The following is a 22899-nucleotide window of genomic DNA, read 5'->3' as shown; positions in this document are numbered from 1 at the left end:
ATGAACTTTCTTGCAGTTCCACTATTTTTAGTTTAAATCTTTTTACAATAATGTAAACAAAAATATATAAACATTTTTAAAAATGTAATGGAAAAAAATGAAAGTATTATAAAAATGTGTCTGGTGTATTTTTTTGTATTCATATGATTGTAATTATTATTATAACTTATTATTACTATAGACTAATTTGTATTTTCCATTCAAGAATATTTTTATTTTATATTATCATTTATTTTAATTTCTTAAACCGGTCGTTCATTTTAGACAAGACAAACATAAGAAAGTGAAATGAATACGGACATTTTATTTTTCTTATCTATTTATAATGCCCCTGAAAATAGTTGTCATTGTTTTTCTTTTATTTCTTTGTTTAAAAGAGAAAACGACATCATCAATTTTAATCATCTTTTTTTTTTAACTGAAATAATTTATCCTTTTTTTTCGACTAATCTTCTTATTCTTTTTCTTATTTTTATTATTGTTATTATTAATAATACTATTCTAATTATTATTCTATTCTTATTCTTTCTTTATTTTTTAAATATTTTTTTTCTTCTTCATTTCCTTTTTTTCATCATCAAAAGGACTTTAAGTATCACCACAAACTTTCCCATCAAAAATTAGAAAATATTTAAGGAAACATTCGATTTTAGATCATGCATATAATTAACTTAATAATCACACTGATATCCCCTATTTTTTTTTTTTGTTCTACTTTTTCTTCACTTGCAGGAGAATTTTTATTCAGGATCTCAAGAAAAATGTCCAGTGAATTTTTTTATAAAGAGGCGAATCAATATTTAATAATAAGTAAAATAAATATTATAGATAATATTACCTGAAATTAAAACTGAAAAATTTGGCTAGGAAGCTGTATTTTATTTTCCTCAAATTGTCTCTGCAGTGCCCAAAAAATAAATAGAAAAAAAAAAAAAAGATTTCAAGAAAGAATCCATTTGTTTGGCTAGCATCACCGGTGACCTCCGTTCCTTTCAAAGGGCGGAGAAAAAAAGGGGGAAAAAAAAAGACAAGAAGGGTTATTTATTATTTAGCCTGAGCACAAATCGGATGATGAGAAGATGATGTTCAACTTTGGCTGACCTGCAGCGCTTAGCGTGTTGCTAGCTTCGTAAATGGCTTCTGCTAGCGTGCAAAGACGGAAAACCCCAATCCTGCATGTCAAGCAGTGTTCTCGTCTGCCCGCGTCCCTGCGTCCCAGACGCATCATTTTTGCTGGGGACGCATCGTCTCAAATCAAAGTGGGTCCCCGGGACGCAACGTTTTTGACACCAAATTGTCATTATTACCCGATTACTTTTTTTTTTTTTAAACAAAGATTTACCGCACTCCAAACATTTCGTCAGGCAGATCCGCCATTGTTGTTTTGGTCTCGCGCCGATCTCGGCAAACCAGATCTCGTTGCTTCGAGATGACGTCATTGTTGTGGCGGTTGTCGAATGAAAGAGAAGTATGCCTCCGTAAAAACAGTTGGTATTAGGTGCAAATCAACAAAAAATGGGTAATTTCTTCAGTGTCTGTAATAAATCGAAACATAACACAGAAAGTGGTAACAACGGCAATAATTCCGGCACGAAAAAGAGGCGGAGAAATTCTTAAGAAGACCGCGAAGGCAAGGAAAACACGTGTGTTGAAGCGAACGATTCGACGAAAGAAAATAAACAAAAGAATACTAGCAAGAAAAGGACTTTTCTGCCAAAATGGACTAAATTATATTCCTGGTTACGCTATGAGGAGGATGATAATGGATTGGACCTTGAGAAGGCATTACAACTATGGAGGGGGGGGGCAAAGCACGAAGAATATATGAACTGAAAAATATGAGGTGATAACTGCTTTGTATTACCAATAAACTGCGGTGATAAAAACTGAATGAAAATATAGATTAATATAATTATTTCAGCAACAATATTTTGTATAATGTACAATATTGTTGTGAACTGAAAAATCTTGAAGTGATAACTGATTTGCATTACTAATAAACTGCGGTGATTAAAACTGAATAAATATATAGATTTATATTATATATTTGTCGCTCATTTACAATTTCAACCCCGATAACACAAAATTTTGGGGACCCATAGATGATTTTTTATTCCTCCGCTCTCGTCTGTTTTCCTTTTTCTAACTCTCCCTACTGTTTCTTTTTTTTTTTCTTACGACAAAAAATTGAGTTGTTAACGTAAAGGTTAGATCCGGAAGACTCGTGGGTGTCAGAATTTTCCTCGGGGGGTCCGCCGACTTTTCCCGTCATTAAAAGCGTCCCTGGAGTCGGATGGACGGACGGATGGCATTTAATGCGGGGCGATTAATGGCCTCAAATATGTTATTAGATAGCTAAAGGATGTTGAAAAGAAATACTGGAGATGATTGGAGTCCAATCTGTGGCCTGAGGGACACTTGAAGCGTGCCAATCTTATTCAAATGAGAAAAAGTTAAAAAAATACATCAATTCTTAAAACAGTGGCAGAAAATGTTGCTCGTGATCAGTGAAACTTTTGGTTTTTTTTCAATAAAAAATATATTGTTTTCAAATTGCCAAACTTGGAAGATATCTTTACTTATTTTAAGCATTTTTACCAATACTTGTAGATATCTCATCTCATCTCATTAGCTACACCGCTTATCCTCAGTAGGGTCGCGGGGGTGCTGGAGCCCATCCCAGCAATCATCGAGCAGTGGGCAGGGGACACCCTGAACTGGTTGCCAGCCAACCGCAGGGCACACAGGGACAGACAACTCATTCGCTCATTCACACCTAGGGACAATTTGGACCGACCAATTCACCTAAAATGCATGTCTTTGGAATGTGGGAGGAAACCAGAGTGCCCGGAGGAAACCCACGCAAGCACGGGGAGAACATACAAACTCCGCACAGGAAGTCTGGAGCTGGATTTGAACCCACGCAGGAGGTTCCCAAGACATGAATTGTGCCGCACATGCGCTAACCACTGCGCCGCCGTGCTGCCCTACTTGTAGATATATATTTTTTGTAATCTTTGTATTCATCTCATATTGTCTTAAAATGCAAAATTATTTACTATCAGCATGATTATTTTGCTCGTCTTAAGGATTTTTCTTATTTTCTTATTTCATTCGACAAATCAATTGACATTGTTGGGAGTTAATTATTAAAATGGATCGTTTACCAAATTGTTCGAATTAGTTATCTGACTCCATTAACCAAACACATCCTACATTCACCCAACATGATGCGGGCTCGTTTCTTGAGGGAAAAGATGAACAGGTAGCCGACATTTCCACACGGGGGCAGATTTAATTTCATTAACAATTTAGTGTACTCCCATCGAAAACGGCCGAATTAGTCAAATTAGTGTCCTTTCTCGTTTTTTTCTCTCGATCTCCCCGCTTCTCTCCTCGGCCCACGTTTTTCCGCAAGCTGGTGTGCCGGCTCCTCCCATGGGCGTGTCAGGGAAACCCCCACGTGGGCTCCATCATCTCGGAGAAGAGCGCAGCGATGTCTGGAAATAATCAACACAACTCCTCCAAACAATGTCTGCCGCCCTGCGTCAGAGTCCTATTATCAACAGAAGTAGACAAAACATTCCGCTTTTGGATCAGCGTGACCTGTCATTGAACTTAAGCCTACTCGGTGAAAATCTTCATTGCACTCAATAAATGTAACTTGTATTCAATCGTATAAAATCTTTTATAGTCAAATGTATAAAATCCTTCAATATCTACAAATTTAAAAAAACAGTTAAATGAGGAAACACTGACCAAATTGCATCAAAAAAGAGAAGAAGAAAAAAAGGTCTTGAATAAGGAAAAAAAAGAAATTGAAAAAAAGCAGGAAAAGATCCATGGGAAACACAAAAGGGTAAAATGATGAAAAGTGAATGAACAAAGAAAGAAAAAAGAGGAACAAAAATAGAGAAAAAAAAGGAAAACTTGACAGTTTTTTTTACCTGTAGCAGCAGGAATGCGGACGATTTTGTCAGCTCCGTCTATATGTTCATGTATTTTTTGCATATTTTTAGGGTCAATACTGTTTTTTTATCAAGTTTTTGGTTTTCCCTCTAGGTTTAGGGGCAGAAACCTTTGATTTATTTTGTCCTTTATTAGCATATTTGGTATTGGAGTAATCCAAAAGTAATTTAAAGTAATCCAGTTAAAGTAACCCTACCCAACCCTGCTCACTACAGGGGTCACACTAACAGACTTTTTTCGGCTATACGTCTATAAGGAATCCTTTATATGGAATCTCATTAAACAACTTAGGTTCACTGTTGAGACACCTTTATAAAAACCCACAGAAAAACTGTAAACAGCCAGAATTGTCAGCCAAGCTCACTGAGCAATTTATTTGGACGGTAGGGGTGGTCGGAGTTATCCACACTGCGTCTGCACCACGGGTAGATACGTCAGTATCCTCGTTTGCAGTATTTTGTGACATGTTTACAAAAAAAAACTGCTCGCACCTTGTTTTGAAACTTTTCATGAAAAAAATGAAGGTCTAAATGAGCTTCGAGGATCTTAAGTCATTGCGGGAGGGAGACATGTTTAAAGTGGTATATTTGTTATGAGATATGAGACACAGGCTCTTGCAAAATTCTTATTTCATAAATTGTATATAATCGTCTAATGCAGGGGTTGGGAACCTATGGCTCGGGAGCCATATATGGCTCTTTTCATGAGTACGTATGGCTCCGAAATAAAATGTAACTATTGCACATCTCTCCGTGGCGTTCCAAAGTCAAGTGATGTCATCCCGATTTTGGTCCGTATAAAGCCGAAGCAACTCAATGCAGAATTTCGATAAGAAACCATTTAAACTGATAAATAAGAACACTGGCAAACGACTTTGATTGGGTGAGCAGTACAGGTGGGCGGATCCCTGCACTTCCTTCTTTCTCTCTCTCGCTCAGTGCAGTCCACACCCAAAGTGAATATGACGATATCCTTATCGTTTGCAGTAATTGGTGACATTTTTACAAAAGAACTTTGCATGCACATTGTTTTGAAGCCGTTATTAAGGACAAATTTCGTTGCCTCAACACTCATAACTGAAGGTGGAAGACTGAATTGTAAATAGCATATTTACATTGATTTGGGACACAGGATTTGGCATTATTATCATTTCATACATTTGATGAAATCATCAAATGACACACAGTGAAATCAAATGTGCTGAAGAATTAGCTTTTGTCTAGAGAGCGTGTTTGGCAGTTTTTTCAATTTTGTCTAAAAATATATGATGTGGCTCTGCCGATTTATTTTTAAAACATTTTTTGCTTTTATGGCTCTTTGGGTCAAAAAGGTTCCTCACCCCTGGTCTAATGTCAAGAGTGAAATAAAAATGTGCTTAAAAATCAGATATTGTCTGAAGAGCGGGTTCGGCGGTTTTGCTGAAATTTGTCTTAAACTATATGATTCGTCTCTCTCTCAGAAAAAAACCCAAATATTTAGCTATTTGGGTCAAAAATGTTCCTGACCCCTGCTAAATGCTAAATAATTGTCACGAAACAGAACGGGGCCGTCTTGAAACGGGTCGGGAAGCAGTAGGAACTCATTTTCGTAGACGATCCGTCACTTTAATTGAGAAATAAAAGTTGTCCAACACACAAACGGACCAAAAACGAAACAAAACAGGATCAAACGCGGGCAGATTTACAGACTACGCATTTAACAGGATTAAACAGAACTTGCCGGAATCACACAGAATGTTACACCGATGTGCAACAAAGTCCAACAAGCATAAACAGGTTCAAACAAGTGTAAACAACGATCTGGCAAAGGGCAGTTCCAAAAGGCGCGTTTAAGTACCCATAGGAGTAAACAGGAAATGCAGGTCAGCCGGTGTCAAGGGGCAGGGCCAGCTGGGCGCCATGACAACCTTGCAGGACATGACAATAATAGACAATGCCCCTTTTGTTTTTTTTCCCATTTTTTTTCCTGCATGTTACACAACCAAAGCCAATGTTTTTTCCCTTGCATGCTTCTTCTTCTTTTTGTGACTTTTTGCACATGGTGCCTTTCATTTTGTGTGCAGGAATGAGCGGCAACTACCTACTAACGAATCCTCTGCTTCGCCCGCAAGCCTCTAACAACCCTTATAACACTTTGCTGGCCGAGACGGTGGTGTGTAACGCTCCCGCCGCCACAACATTTAACTCGCCAGGTCTGCTTTCTTTCACTTTATTTTCCTTTATCGAGTGTCGATTTTGAAGCAAAACGTTAATTTGCAGATCTCTCTGGCTTGTCTGATCTAGTGCCTTGCAGTTACATTTGGGCCCAAAAAAAATTCTTATTCTCCGATTTCCAAGAAATCTTTTTAAGTAATACCCAAGATTATTCAAATGAACCCCCCCCAATTTCCAATAATATTTAAAGATAATTTCCAAGATATTTCCCAAAATTTAAAAGTAATTTTTAATAAATGTCCAAAATATTTGAAATAAAATCACATTAGTCATTTCCAATACATTTCCAATATGTTTGGCTGATTTCCAAGAAATTTCCAAAAATCTTCTAATTAATTTTCAAGTAATTTCCTAGGAATTTCCCAATTGTTTGAAAGGCTACTCCGCAGAACTTCTCTTTCCAATAATTTTTAAAGTTTTTTTTAGAATTTTTAAACTAATTTACCTGAAATTGTCAAGATATTTTTGAGTAATTTTAAGATTTCTAAAAATGTTTCCCATAAATAAAATTTCAAGAAAATTCTTGAGTATTTTTTATTGAATTTCTAATATTTTTTTAGTTGATTTTCAAGAGATTTTCCAAAATGTTCACAGTAATTACCAATAAATTTCTAAATTGTTTGAAAGGCTATTCCGCAGAACTTCTCTTTCCAATAATTTTTAAAATTTTTTTTAGAATTTTTAAACTAATTTACCTGAAATTGTCAAGATATTTTTGAGTAATTTTAAGATTTCTAAAAATTTTTCCTATAAATAAATTTTCAAAAAAATTCTTGAGTAATTTTTATTAAATTTCTAATATGTTTTAAGTTAATTTTCAAGAGATTTTCCAAAATGATCACTGAAATTTCCATAAAATTTCTAAATTGTTTGAAATAAATTTCCCCAAAATATGAGTAATTTCCAATAATTTTCCCCAAATATTTTGCTTTTCTAAAATAACCTTCATATACATTTTTTAAGTATTTTCCAAGAAATGTTAAATTATTCCCATATTTCTTTTAAGTGATGACTTACCCACAAATATTGATAAACTGCAGTAAAATTAAATTTTGGGCTTCCTAGTTCCAATAATTTTCCTCCAAAAAATCCAAGATTTTTTTAAAAGTAGTTTGCAGGAAATTTTCTCAAATTTCTAAATCGTTTCTAAAAAATGTCTAAACTGTTTAAAAGTAATTTCCAAGAAATTTCCAACATTTTTTTTTATTTGATTTCCAGAAAATTTCCCCCAAAAAACAAAACGTTTTAAACTAAATTCCAACATTTTTGTAAAGAAATTTCCAATAATTGTATTCTTATTATTTTCGGTGACGTTTGTGTGCTCTTCCTTTGTGCTTCCCTTTAGCGACCTTCAGAGAGACAAGTACGGGACTCAAACTTAACTTTGCCTATCAAATGTAAATTTTTTGCAGCATGTTTTTACTTGGGAAACAAAATGGAACACACATCTCCCTCCCCTGCCTCCATAACCCCCTTACAATTTTTCGCTCTTTACTTTAACTCCATTACCACACATTCAAAGAGCAAGTGGTTCATAAATCCTTATTTAACTTCAAATTCATGAATTATGTATTATTGTTTTAGTCCAACCCAGTTTTTTCTCATGCTCTGCCAAAAGTTGAACTGGGATAATGGATCTTGGCCACACTGGTGCTGTTCAAATTGGGAGGAAAAAATAGAAAAAAGAGCTGCCATACATTTGCTCTTTTCCCCCCTCTCTCAGCAATAGTTTACTGGGGATAATGGATTGGGCCCCAATCAGTGCAGTTTATTGTAGGAGGGCCACAATAACATGCATAAAGCGGTCCTAAACTTGCTGGCTCCTGCTCACAGCGATAGTTAACTGGGAAAAATAGATCACTGCCGAAACAATGGGCCAGAATGGCACGCCCACTGTCTAAAATACCGTCTGCTGGTGCCCAGGTGCAGCAATATGGGGTTGGGAATAATGGATCAAGGCTACACGACTGCAGTTTAATTGATTGTGGCTGCTAGAGTGAGGTTCACTTTGGGTGGAAATCACAGCATAAAAGAGCTGCTAGCCCCACAAAAGTGTGCTCTGCTAGCTCCCTCCTACCCCGCAGTAATATACTAATGGGGATAATGGATCAGTGCCAAATGAGTGCAGTTCATTTTAGGCAGAGATAGCGGCAGAAAAGAACCACCAGACCTGACAAAAGCATGCTCTGCTGGTCCCTGCTCACAGTATGCTGTATGTAGTATTCAGTATGTGATCAGGGATAATGGATTGCGGAATATTTTTTTAACCTGCAATGCACTAATTACTAAGGGCACGTAGTTTGATATGAATTTATAAAATATCAACTAAGCTAGATGATTTGCTAAATAGCTAAAAAGTAGCTTGATAGTTAGCTAGAATAGTAAGCAGGTAAAACAAACTACAAGGGAGCTAGGTAGCTAGCTAAAATATTAAAAAGACAGCTAAATAGCCAAATGGTAACCTAAAGAAACACTAACTAGTGAGCTAGAAAAGAGGCCAAAATATAGCTTATTAATTAGCAAAAAATATATGTTAGCTAGATAGCCTGGATAAGTGTGAAAATCTAGCTTCCCAAATAGCTAAAATGGTAGGAAGATAGCTAAGAAGCTAAAAGGCTAACCAGATAGCTAGCTTGGAATTTAGTTGGTTGTATTTTTTGTAAAGTAAAAAACGTTAAAAAATGAATTAATAAATACATGTGCTTAATACATGAAGCAATTCTTATTTTGTTCTCTTTATCAATTGCTTAAAAAAATGTTTTTTTGTCCATGAAGCCCACGGACTACAATTTATTTATTTGAATTTTTAAAAGACATAATGTCATGACTATGTTATGACCAGGGTATTTATTAAAAATAGGGTTAAATAAACTCACTCAGCCAATATAAAAAAATATTTTACTAGAAAATCACAATGACCCAGCACAGGTGAGCTATTTTCAGAACAGGTCCACAGACACCCAACCTGTCCTCACCTGTCCCGCCGGCACCACGTTGAAGACCCCTGCTTTTAACGATCTTAGCAAAATAAATACAAGTTTGGAAAATGAACTTCTGCAAAAACAGATGTTTATTTTCAAGATAAAAATTATAACCTCTACTCTTCCTTGTTTTATAACCTTATCTTCTCTGTTCCTTTATCTTCTTGTTTTTTTTACCTCACTGTGAATGTGTGAAACTGGAGTGTCATGCCCAATTTCGTTGTCACAATATGTTAACCCATTTTGTGACAATGACAATAAAGGTATATTCTATTCTATTCTACTGTATTATCTGGACTATAGGGCGCACCAGACTATAAGCATACCCGTCAAGCTCCAGGGCTCCATGCCCTTACAAAATGTTGTATTTTCCCTTACAAAATACAAAATAATCTTACACCATATTTTTTTTTCAAACGTGTTTATTTATGTAGTTTAACGTGTTATATTTTACATGTGTTTCGTTATATCATATATATTGTTAATGAACATTTTGTTGTGAGATCCTGAGTTGCTCGACATGAATGAGGTTTATTATAAGAATAGTTCAAAAATGAAGTAGTTTGGATGTTCACCGTAGAAGGGAAAAATACATGCAAATATAATTAAGTAGAATAATATATTTTCTTTTCAAATTATGAATTCATTTTCCTCATTAAATTATTGTTGGTAATATACGGATTAAAGGGATAACCACAAACCTGTCTTTTTTCATTTTCTCCTTTTATACTTCCTTTTTTTCTTAACTTCTTTATACAACATAATAAATCGTAATATAATGCATCAAAGCAAGTGAGCCGTTTGAGAGCCGACTCTCTTTAGTGAGTTGAGCCAAAAAAGCCGGTTCTCTAAAAAGAGACGGACTTCCTTTCACTACACAACTACCACGGAAGGACGCATGATGGGAAATCCCCAGGCGGCAGACGCATGCGCACAGTGGCATCAAACTGCTTGCTTCGTTTGCAACGAAAAAAAACGATACAGAGATAGAGGCTACCGCGGCGAACTCGGTAGACTTTATTTATTTGCCGTTTCGTTATCGTCTGTGTTTACCGGACGGTACCCATAATTGACAAATTTGCGTTTTTCCGTACAGATTTTCTTGTACGTCGTACACGTCTAAAATGCATAATAAACATACTTTGTACGGCAAAAAACATACAGGTTGACAGGTATGTCTAAGGCGCCCTTTCGGATTTCTGTCATTTTTTTTGTTTTTTTTTTGGTTATTTATTATATATATATTTGAATTTTTGAAAATAGAAACCTCCCTGCCCCCATTACGAACACGGACATCTGCTTCTGTGCCATCGACCTTATTCCAAAAAAAGATAAATATTTCTCCTTCTCGGCTCGCCCCGGACTCTTTTTGGAATTCCTTAGGCGACCTTGTACGACCTTGCCGCTGTTATTGCAAGGGGGGAAGTGTCACCTTTTGACGAATGCCAAATGCCGACCTCCGACCTCCACCGGGTTCGGACAACGTTGGACCAAAAAATGTTTCTCTGAAAAATAATGTAGAATACAATATACATAGAATAGAATAGAATAAACCTTTCTTGTCATTGTTACAAAATCGGTTGAACATATTGTGACAATGAAATTGGACGTGGCACTCCAGTTTCACATTTAATAGTAAGGATAAAAGAAAACAAAGAAAATAAAGGAACAAAGAAGATAAGCTTATAATTTACACAATCGAAAGGAACAAAGAAGATAAAAGTTATAAATGAAATTGGACGTGGCACTCCAGTTTCACATTTAACAGTGAGGATAAAAGAAAACAAAGAAAATAAAGGAACAAAGAAGATAAGGTTATAATTTACACAATCTAAAGGAACAAAGAAGATAAAAGTTATAAATGAAATTGGACGTGGGACTCCAGTTTCACATTTAACAGTGAGGATAAAAGAAAACAAAGAAAATAAATAAACAAAGAAGATAAGGTTATAATTTACACAATCTAAAGGAACAAAGAAGATAAAAGTTATCAATAATATGGACGTGGCACTTCAGCTTCACATTTAACAGTGAGTATAAAAGAAAACAAAGAAAATAAAGGAACAAAGAAGATAAGGTTGTAATTTACACAATATAAAGGAACAAAGAAGATAAAAGTTATAAATAAAATTGGACGTGGCACTCCAGTATCACATTTAACAGTGAGGATAAAAGAAAACAAAGCAAATAAAGGAACAAAGAAGATAAGGTTATCATTTACACAATATAAAGGAACAAAGAAGATAAAAGTTATAAATGAAATTGGACGTGGCACTCCAGTTTCACATTTAATGTCAAGTATAAGTTGTGTTTGGATTTGCTAAAGCTTTTTCGTCAAAATCACTAAATATATGTTTAGTTCTAACCGTGGTTGTCAAATTTTCTCAATTTTTTTTCTAGTAGCTAGAAATTTTAGCATCATCTGGATTTAAATACTTATTTATAGAATCTACACAAATGGGAAAAATTGTCATTTTTTTAATTGGACGGGATTTAAATGATAGTAATTCCATTATTTGTTACACTTTTAAAGAAGGAAATGTATTTGTCCTTAATAATTATAAGATATATAGTCTGTAGTGTATTTTTTTGTGATTTTTGTTTTATTATTATTATTATTTTTAGCTTTTAATAGGGCTCGACTAAAGTGTTTTTTTTTCTTACTTTTTACATATCTTAATCTTTTTTTCTATCATTGTATAATATATTTTCTTCATTTTATATCTTTAAGATTTTGAGCTTTAAAATAGAGGCCAATATATGTGATTTTTCTCTTTTTTTTTAAACTGTGTACTTCAAACATCACCTGATCTTATTATTAAAATATTTTTATTTCTAAAGAATCTCTTTACTATTGAATTGGTCAATTCGTTCCAAATAACATACGAGTAGGAAAGTAAGAATGCATATTGAGTGTTAAATTTGATAGTAAATATGATAATGGTAGCCATTAGAAAACTACATCTGGTACACAGGTGTCAAACAGGCGGCCTACGGGCCAGATCAGGCCCACCGATGTTTTAAATCCGGCCAGCAAGACAACAGTGGGAGAAGCGCAAGAGGAAAATGAGCTGTAGTTTTAAGGATTTCCACCGGATGTCACCAAAGCCAGTTAACACTTGCAAAACAATTGTGGTCGTATTTCTCCATTTCTCTCCGACTCACTTCTTTTTTTATTTATTCCTCCCTCTTTTTCTTTCTCCTGTTCACTCTCTCTTTCTCTCTTTTTTTTTCTTTTCTCTATTTCTCTTTCACTCTCTAACTCTTTCTTTTTCTCTGTCTTGCTCTCTTTCTATTTTCTCTCTCTAATTTACACTTTAATTCTCTTTCTTTCTATTTTTCTCTTTCTTTCTCACCCTCTTTCTTTCCCTTTTTCGACCTCTCTCTCTCTCTCTCTTTCTCCTGCTGACTCTTTTTCTTTCTGTCATTTCACTTCTCTTATTCTTTTTATCATTCTCTTTTTACACTTTCTTTTTCTTTCCATATTCATTTCTCACTTCTTCGACATTCACATCTCTATTCTGCTCTCTTTTTCTCTCACTGTTACTCTGTCTCCCTTGTTCTCCCTATCTGTTTATCGCTCTCTTTCCCTCCCCCTCTCTCTCTCTCTCTCTCTCTCTCTCGCTCTCTCACTTTGTCTCTTTCTCCTGCTCACTCTTTTTCTTTCTGTCGTTTCACTTCTCTTATTCTTTTTATCTTTCTCTTTTTACACTTTCTTTTTCTCTCTATATTCATTTCCCCCTTCTTCTCCATTTACATCTCTATTCTGCTCTCTCTTTTTCTCTTCCTTGTTCTCTCTATCTGTTTATCGCTCTCTCTTTCCCTCCCTCTCTTTCTCTGTCTTTTTCTCCCTCTCTCTTTCTCTTAAACTTACTAGTCCGGCCCCCGTGAGATTTTTTTATAGCATTTGTGGCCCCTAGCTAAAACCAGTTTGACACCCCTCATCTAGTAGCAGGTCGTTGCTGATGCTACCTGGACAATATGGTGCATTCAGGGTACTTTTGCAGCGTCCGTCTTTTTATTTTCTTGTGTACGGGAAAAAAAACAGTCATATTGTTTATTCATTACACAGAATTCCAAACACAAATGATTTGATTTTCTGAACATTTGCTCTTGTATTTATATTTTATTTTTATTATTTTTTTGCCTGTTTCGATTTTTTTTTGTGTCCCTCCACATTTTGCTAAATCATTTGTATTTATTTTTTTTATTTTTTTTATTTTTATGCACATCAGCTGCTCTTAGACCCGATAGGCTGAGCAGGCCCACATGAATGAAGTGAGTTTTATTTTTATTTTTTTTTTTGGGCTGTTTGTGCTGACGCTGCTCCTGCCCCCAATCCAAGATGGCCGCCTCATGACCATTATCTCCTTTTCCTCTGGTCTTTGTGATCCTTTTGTGCTCCTACGCTTGTTTTTTGTGTGGCTTGTGATGTTGATTTGCCTTCCTTAATGTTAACTTGATTCTAAATCCCGTCAAAATGGCGGCTAAATCGCGCATGCTAGCCAACTAACAATTGTGCAGCATGGCTTTGTTATCTTAAACAACATTCGATACAGTAGAGCTCTGGGATACGACACGAAACCGTTTTGAGGTGGGGAATAAACTGCTTTTTTATGCTAATTAGCTTATCTTACCCACTTAAAAACATTCAAATAACAAAATAGTACAATAAATACAGTACTGTATCACCAATGGTACCATACAGACATATTCCTTAGCAAAGGTAACCATTATTCTGGCTTCATCACATATTTTGATCATCCCAACCTTTATTTCCATGGTTATCAGGTTTTTGCTTCTACCTTTGACAGTGCTAGCATTTAACACATTGAAAATATACATTATTGTATCTGGGACATTATGTTAGGTCCAGATTCTTTTATCTCTGTCGCTTCTTCATGTTTCTTGAGAATCGCAGGCTTCATTTCCATGGTTAGCCTAGGGACCCTGAGTGAAATACAGCTCAAGAAATCAGTATATTATATTTGATTTTATGTTACAACCATACTTCTTAAGGAGGCTAGATGTTCTTCTCGCTTTTTCATATTTCTTGATCATCGAAAGCTCCGTTTCTGTAGTTTGGGTGTTTTTGCTTCTTCCTTTATCGTCACTGCTAGCCCTATGACCAGTGTTCCCTCTAAAAAGAAAATCGAGCCAGCGCACAAAAATGAGGGCTTAAAATTGCTAATTAAGAAGCGAATTAAGTCAAAGTTACAGTGCATGAAGGTAAAAATACACGGGTTACCCTGACGTTGTGTCCTAAATGCGGTATTTTGAAGTCGAGTCGAAGTAGAACGAAGTTGAGTAAAGTTAGTAGAGTTGGTCGAGAACCGGCTTCTTCGGCTCGGCTCACTAAAAGGAACCGGCTCTTTCGGGTCCTGAATGGCTCTTCAGGTTGATTTTGCTTTTTTAATCCCAACATGAACAAATATTATGTAAAATTATGCACAAAATGACTTAAAGGAAGGGGGAAATAGAACAAAAAAGAAAAAAATACCAAAATGAAAAAGTAGTGAAAAGCTGATAAAAAAAGAAGGAAAAATTTAGAAAAAAGCCAGAAAAAAGTAAAGAAAGAAATGTAGGAAAAACGTAAATAGACAACAAAAAGAAAAATGTAACAGCTCGGAAAAATTAAACACAATGAGATTTTTTTTAAAGGAATTAAAAAAAAAAAGTAGAAAAAACACGGAAAAAAAGAAGAAAAAGTTTGTGTTGCATTCAAATAATTTCCAATGATATCAAGTGAATCTTGTTGCCAACATTGTACTTCCACTCAAAAATGTGATTAAGTACAGTTCTGTATCTTACAACCGACTCAATAAGCCCCCAAAAATGTTAATATTATGCGACAAAATATATCAGGAAATAAAAAGAAATGGATATCTTGTGAAAGAGTTGTAAAAACAAACGACGTTTGTAGGCCGTACAACCTTTGCAATAGTACACTTAGTCAATTCATTCAAAAGAGAAAAATAATTTTGCATTGCCGGAAACTCAGCAAAATGTAACTTGACGTCAAGTTTTGGACATGTTTGATAATTAATTATCTTGCCACACTTGGAATTGCTGTTGCTCACTGTTGTTTCAAGCGTTGCTCACCGACTTTGTGTGAACGCTCAGACCCGTGGAAAATTACAGGGAACATTGCTTGTGACCCAAAGCTAATAAATACAGTCAAGAAAAACATTACAGAGATCCTCAATTTTTAGTTAATAGGGACCAGAAGCACCCGCAAAAAGTAAAAATCCGCAAAGTAGCGTCGCACCTTCACAAAAGCTCCCAAAGGCTTAAACTTACCTCAAGATAACGTCCGACTGAAAGTATACGACTAACAAAAAAGTATAAATCTACAAACAATAACATACAACACCTAAAAGCAGTTGAATGAATAGTTTTGTTGGGATTATACAAAAGTAAAACAAAATTGGAGGGGGTTTTCCTTTCGGTGTAAGAAAGCAATTTAGAGAGCGACCGGCTTGCTAGCATCGGGTGTCTTCGAATGGAGATTGATCTCTGCGATGATTAACAGGAAACCGCTTCATCACTCTTGCTGCTGCTAGACCATAGTGCTCCCTTTGACACTGTGGACCATATGATCACACTAGAACGGTTGGAAAAATGGATTGGTCTCTCAGGAACCGTCCTCTTATGGTTCAGATCCTACCTCTCAGATAGGACGCATTGTGTTGAACATGGTCAAATGACATCTGAGCCCGTTAGTGTTACCTGTGGTGTTCCGCAGGGTTCAGTACTTGGCCCCCTTGTTTTCAGCGTTTACATTCTTCCATTAGGTTATATTATTCGCAAGTTTAATATAAGTTTATGATATAAGTTTCAATTGCTACGCAGATGACACCTACCCTTCGCGCTTTCTTTTCTCAATTTTTTCCTTCTGTCTTTCTATTTCTCTTTGGATTTCTTTCTTCCGCTCCCTTTCTTTTCCCCTCTCTCACGACTTCTCTTTTTATCTCTTTTGTTTTCTCACGCTCTCTCCCTCTCTCTCTTTCTTTCTCCTGCCCTCTCTCCCTTTCCCTCCCTCTTTCTCTTATTTCTTTATCTCTCTTTTTTTTTCTCTTTAATCTACAAGTCCGACCCATGACAGAATGTTTGTTCTGTTCTGGTGGCCCCTGAGTTAAAATGAGTTTGACACCTCTGATTTAGATTAAGATAAAATAGCATTTTAATGACTCGTCACGACTCAATTGCTGAAGTAGCCTACCAGCAGTGACGATCAATTTATATAATCATGTCAAAATCAATAATACCCAAGAAAAAACATAATTTCATTCAATAATATGCTCTGTAAAGATAAATAAAGTGAAGTGTTACTTACTCTTGGAAGATAAGTTTCAAGAGGTCCTCCTCCGTGTTAAAAAGCGATCCAACCATTTTCTCAACCGCATCGAGCTTTCTTATTCCACTTTTATTTCAAAAGAAACGTCTGGCCTCTTCTTTACACTTACACCAGCCATATTTGAAAAAATGACTTAATTCCATACCATAAAGTTGCCTTACCCCGGTAGCTCTACTGTATCGGATAACCAGGGACGAGTGTGATGCGGAATGACGAGATTTCTCTTGTTTTTTATTGAATGATTTCCCCCCGGACAGGGCACTCGCTCAGCAACCAGGCGAGGGACACGAGCGTAATGGACACCCTCCCTCTAAATGGCAACTTTAACAACAGCTACTCGCTAGGCCACGCCCACTTGGGCGAAAGCGTCCAGATGTTGGACTGCGGACTCAGCCTGGACGACGCCGCCTTCGAGAAACTCATCATTTCCGAACTGGTGCAAAACAACCTGCGCCCCTGCAATAAAAGAGCCGAATTGCAGCGCCCCCTTTATTGCCCCCCGCCGCCGCAGTACCGCCGCCACCTCAAGGGGGCGCCGCCCGCCCTGGAGGCACCGCTCATCCCTCAGCGAACTCACTCGCTTTTGTCCAATCCCGAGAAGAAAGTGAGGACGGATGGGGGGGCACGGACGCTCCAATTGGTGCTGGAGGACCCAGAACGGGGTCGGGGTCCGTCCTCGCCGAATAGGGACTCGGTGTACACGAGCATGCCCGACTTGAGGGATTCGACCCCGCCTCCAAGTGCTCCTGAGGAGGATGTTGAGGACATTGAGGACACATGCAGGGACTCGGAGGACGTTTATTATAAAAGCATGCCCGATTTGGGACAAGAAGGAATCGGAGACGTGGAGGACGTTCCCGTTCAGGAGGACGACGTCCACGAAGGACACATGCAGCTCGTCACCAGCCTTTGAAAGGACGGAAGCCTGGGAGGGACAAAATGCAGTTCAATGAAAAACATTTCAAATCAAAAGATTGCTATATAACAGGCAATTGTTTATTTTGAGGATTATCGAATATCTCTTTAATATTCTTTGGAATCATTTAATTTATCCTCATTGTTTTACATATATTTAAGAATATCATACTTTTAACATTTTTTTTTTCGAAATGGATTAAAATGCAAAGAAAAATGGGAATTATTTATTTGGAACATTATAGAATATTTCTTAAATAATGTTCAAAATAAAATAATATTTTAGAGTATTTAGAGTGTATTTTTCAGTTTAATTTGTATTATTTCTTGAAAAAGATTCTGAAATAAAGAGAAAAATTACTATTTAAAAGGAAAACTATATAGAAATAATAAATGTCTACATGACACGTGATTTTTCAATTTTGACAAGAAATATTTATACTTTAAAGTACTTCTGTAAATCCTTAAAAATGGTATCATACTTTATCAAACAATAATACAATATATAATAGTATATTTTAATTTAGATCACATTTTAAACAACATCTGAAATCAAAAACCTCAACAACTACCCATTATAAACAATATTATAAAACATGTTCATTAAAGTTTTACTTATTATGCATTTTACATACTTTTTTTAAATAATTTTGGAAATTAAAAAGAAACGATGGATGAGAGCCAATTAAATATAGACGCTGCCCTACTTACAAATGAGATTCCGGACGATCGTTCGTAAGTTGAATTTGTTCGTAAGTTTCTTCAGTGTTATATTTTATATGTTTAAGGCTTGTAGAAGAAACCTGTATTGTTTTGTACCCAAAAAAAAAAAATCATAATTTCATTCAATGATATGCTCTATAAAGATAAATAAAGTCAAGTGTAACTTACTCTTGGAAGATAAGCTTCAAGAGGTCCTCCTCCGTGTTAAAAAGCGATCCAACCATTTTCTCAACCGCATCAAGCTTTTTTATTCCACTTCCATTTCAAAAGAAACGTCTCGCCTCTTCTTTACACTTTACACCAACCATATTGAATGGCTGCACGAGATATTAAACGATAGAAATGTAAAAGTCCTTAGCGCGCTGGAGATGGTATAGACATTGTCTAGACAGTATAGAATGTTTACACACAAACTAGGAAGTGGATTTCTTTTCTTCCGGGTGGATGCTGGGTGAGTACTATAGTACTGTCCTGTACTCGGAAAAAGGTACTCACTTTACAAAATTTTATCTTTTTCGTGTTTTCCATTTTTTCGTAAGTCGAATGGCCGTAAGTAGGGGAGCGTCTGTATTTAAATATGTATTTTTGAAAAATATTCTAGAATATCCTACTTTTTAAAGTATGTTTTCATTGAATGTCCATATTTTAAATTATAATTTTCTTCTTTAAAATTAATCAGAAATAAATCTGTTTTTCTTTACATCTCATTTTAAATTCCTTATTTAATTTCAAAAAACACCTTTTGCATTTAAAAAAGCGCATTTTTGATAGGTAGATATTATTGCTCATATATATATTATACATATATATGAGTATACATGTATTTTATTTTATATTACATAACAATATGTAATCAAACTTTTTCTGACATTATAAATATGTAATATTAATATTGTCTAGAATAGTTTAATTTAAATGGATTTTTGTATTTTATATAGAGTATCATACTTTTTATAATGTATTTTAATATAATTTCTGTAGTTGTTTTTTTTTTTATATATATAAATATTTTTTTGAAACATGGATATTTTTTTTAAATATGACAGTATTCTAAGATGTAGTCGTTAAAATGTTATTATAATTCATTCGTTTTTATCTTTTAGAAAATCAATTAAATAGCTATATTATTTCTAACACCTTAAAAAATATAAATAATTTTGTTAGGTAATTTTGAGATATATATTTTTTATCTTTTGTTTTGTATATATATATATATATATATATATATATATATATATATATAATGTGTGTGTGTGTGTGTGTTTTTCTGAAATAAACATTGTGGAAAACATACATTAAAAAAGTTTTATAATAATAATAAACGCATGGAAATTAAAAAAAAAACCTAGAATGATCTAAGATAAATAAATTGCAATATTTATTTCTGATTAAGTTTAAGTATAACTGCAAAAAAGCATTTAAGGCCGTTGTAGGGGAAAACATTTTTTTCTTTTTAGAAATTAATTCCAAATATATATTTGTAAAAATGGATGTTCCAAAATATCAAAAAATTGAAAATTTATGACTACATTAAACAGCAATGCCATTTAGGGATTTTTATCTAAAATCAAACCATTTGAATTTGATTTAAATATATTATTCCAAATACTATGAAGTACTTATTTTTATTAATGAAATATTAAATGTTATGTTTAGATTTAAAACGGCAAAAAAAAATAAAACGGTGCGGGTAATTCCTTTCTTTAGCTAAAACCACAGAAATTTAAAAAAACCTGAAATATGACTTTTATATTTAAATAAATGCCAACATTTTAAATCATAGAATAATGAGCAAAATTTTCATCAGAATGTAAAGCCAGATTCCATAATTGCCTGTTATTTAGCAATTTTAAATTAAAAACCTCGTTTTTGTTTTTTGCATTTTGGCCTTTTGGGTTTCCATACAAAAGTCGGCCCCGCCTCCTCCTGACTCCTCCCACCACCACTCTTCTCAGCCATGTTTTGAATAAAATTGTACATAAAACCCTGAATGGAATTTTTAGAGATAAGCCGAATATGTATTTAAATGTGCTGCTGCTGTCAGAAAAAAATACTTGATCTTTGAAAGCATTTAAAAAATTGTACATACACAGTTCCCCCTTTTGTTATTGTCACGCTCACAAACCAGGACTAAAGCCCCTCCCCCTTCCTCCCAAAGGACTAGCCCCGCCCCCAAAGGACTAGCCCCGCCCCAAAGGACTAGCCCCTCCCCCCACCGTTCAGATTGTACGACGCTAGCAATCAAGCCCCTGGCCTTATCTTTTCTCGAGCTAACGGCTAGAAATATATATTTTCTTGTATCACTGGTGTAAAAAAAAAAAAAGACTTTTGGATTTTGTAGTCAAGGAAAATCAATAGAACTTTATCGGAAAATCCCAAAAAAAATACACAAACATTTTGCGGCAGTGTCTATACTGTCTAAATATCACATTGTAGATTTCTTTTATTTTTGTGGGAAAAAAACGAAGGTTTCGGTTCATCGACTCTCATTGGTTTAATTTATTGAATCTTTTTTTTCTTTACGAAAAAATTTATTCGGCACCGTCATGCATACTGTACGGTAGCTCTACTTTTATGTAAACGAGCTTTCCACGATTAAGACTGATGTAAAGTTTAACAAATACAATAAATGTGAGTTTTTTGGGGGAGATTACGAATTGACGATTTTTGTCCGATTTTTGATTGTCAAATTCTGAAACGCTAGCCGTCAAATTAAGAGTAGAAAACTAATAAAAACAGATCTAATTTTGATGATTTTCTCCTCTGTTAGCATTTAAGCTTGCTAACCTCTCGTCACACTCAACTGCAGTGGTAAAAAATATCGGAGCTACATCCATGTTTGCTGTAATTGTCCTCTTTTGCTAATTCTGAATCGCTAGCAGTCAATTGGATAGTAAAAATATGTATGATTCTTTTGGCCGGATGCTAATTCTTACAAATTTCTCTTATTAACGTGCTAGCTCGCTAACCACTCGTCGCCCTTAACTGCACTCCCAGATACCGTAAATTCCGGACTGTAGAGCGCACCTGATTATAAGCCTCACTCACTACATTTCGGGAGGAAAACCGATTTTGTACACACACAAGCCGCACCTGTATATTAGCCGCATGCGCCCAAATTGACAAAACGCAATACAAACACGAAATTTTGGTTTGAACAGTTTTATTGACACTAGTAACATCAACACAGCCGGCAAAATGAACCGGAAATGATACCGGTAATTAACATTTAATGCAGACCTGCAGAGTCCAGGTGCCCGTTGAAAGTAATCCAAGGAAAAAAGTGTATATTTCCAAAGGTAAGGGTGGGAAATATATATATCCACTATTGTTGGCCGCGTCCACAAACACGTCTCACCTTTACTCCACTTCCCGTCAGCCCCCCTTGTTTTCGCCCCTTCTTTTTGATTCGCCCGTGGAAAATATATCAGAATAAGTCTCTAAAATAAATACATTACAAAAATATACAGTTGCAAATACATATCATACATGGTTACACATATTTACAAAGAAAGACGGTACACCGAGAGAGTTTTCAAAGCTTTAATAATAATATTAGAACTTTCATCCCAAACCGTGCCTGTGAAGGGTAGCAAAACGCTACTAGGAACACGCTCGCAACACAGTATTCAGCTCTGTTAAGAAAAACATATTGTACATGTAGAAATCACGGTAAACCGTCCTCAACTTCCCCCTTATAATTGATATCATCAAAGTCGTCTTCCTTCAATATGGGAAAGAGACTTTGTCATATAGACGTCGAACCACGCTCCCTTATTTAAAAACACACTAACATCACGCTCGCTAAGTAAGTCCTATGTCGGATTGCCCGACTGCGTTTAGCTTGAAAGTTTCGTCATGTGCCTTTCTTTTTGAAATTTGCATTATGAGGATATGTCTACGCTAATTTAATTTGTGCACAGGCTAAGAAGTTGCAGTTCAAATCTTACCTTTTGTACTCGAGCCGTTAGAAAAATTACATAAATTGGCCGCATCACCGAATAAGCCGCAGGGTTGAAAGTTTGGGAAAAAAGTAGCGGCTTATAGTCCGGAATTTACGGTAATCAGGGTTGGGTAGGGTTACTTTAACTTGATTACTTTCAATTATTTTTGGATTACTCCAATACCAAAGATGCTAATAAAAGACAAAAGAAACTAAATAAGGCAGCATGTGCGGCACAGTTCATGTCTTGGGAACCTCCTGCGTGGGTTCAAATCCAGCTCTAGACTTCCTGTGCGGAGTTTGTATGTTCTCCCCGTGCTTGCGTGGGTTTCCTCCGGGCACTCCGGTTTCCTCCCACATTCCAAAAACATGCATTTCAGGTGGATTGGCCGGTCCAGATTGTCCCTAGGTGTGAATGAGCGAGTGAGTTGTCTGTCCCCGTGTGCCCTGCGATTGGCTGGCTACCAGTTCAGGGTGTCCCCTGCCCACTGCCCGATAATTGCCGGGATGGGCTCCAGCACCCCCCGCGACCCTACTGAGGATAAGCGGTGTAGCTAATGAGATGAGATGAGAAACTAAATATGAATAAAATGATGACACACAACACGTGGTAAGCTTTCTCTCCTGGCTTTGATCTCCGGCAAAACGAACATAAAATGCGACGGAAACAAAATGAAAATAAATCCAAACAGCTTGCCAACATCATTTTTGCCGTTACTCCCCAAGCCTGCACAAAATTTAGTCATTTTATTCATATTTAGTTTCTTTATTAACATATTTGGTATTGGAGTAATCCAA

The 22899-nt window shown here is 35.6% G+C and overlaps 1 protein-coding gene across 4 annotated transcripts in view; it reads left to right on the top strand.

The window, feature by feature from the left end:
* The window catches only part of adgrl2a (adhesion G protein-coupled receptor L2a), a 225581-nt gene extending 206916 nt beyond the window's left edge, over positions 1-18665 (top strand). For 2 of the 4 annotated variants that reach the window (XM_088349001.1, XM_088349002.1), the window contains 2 exons: positions 6032-6160; positions 16778-18665. In XM_088349001.1, coding sequence (XP_088205127.1) covers positions 6032-6160; positions 16778-17433 — 785 coding nt within the window. In that variant the 3' untranslated portion in view covers positions 17434-18665. Of the gene's footprint in view, positions 1-6031; positions 6161-7527; positions 7546-13398; positions 13442-16777 lie in introns of all 4 variants that reach the window. The other 2 variants (XM_088349000.1, XM_088349003.1) reach the window with 2 other exon arrangements.
* Positions 18666-22899: the final 4234 nt, after the last annotated feature.

Source organism: Urocampus carinirostris, chromosome 12, assembly GCF_059441175.1.
Source record: "Urocampus carinirostris isolate Australia breed hairy pipefish chromosome 12, RoL_Ucar_1.0, whole genome shotgun sequence".
NCBI classification, from domain to species: domain Eukaryota; kingdom Metazoa; phylum Chordata; class Actinopteri; order Syngnathiformes; family Syngnathidae; genus Urocampus; species Urocampus carinirostris.
Note: the sequence above shows the minus strand (reverse complement) of the source record. Positions and strands in the feature narration are given on the sequence as shown.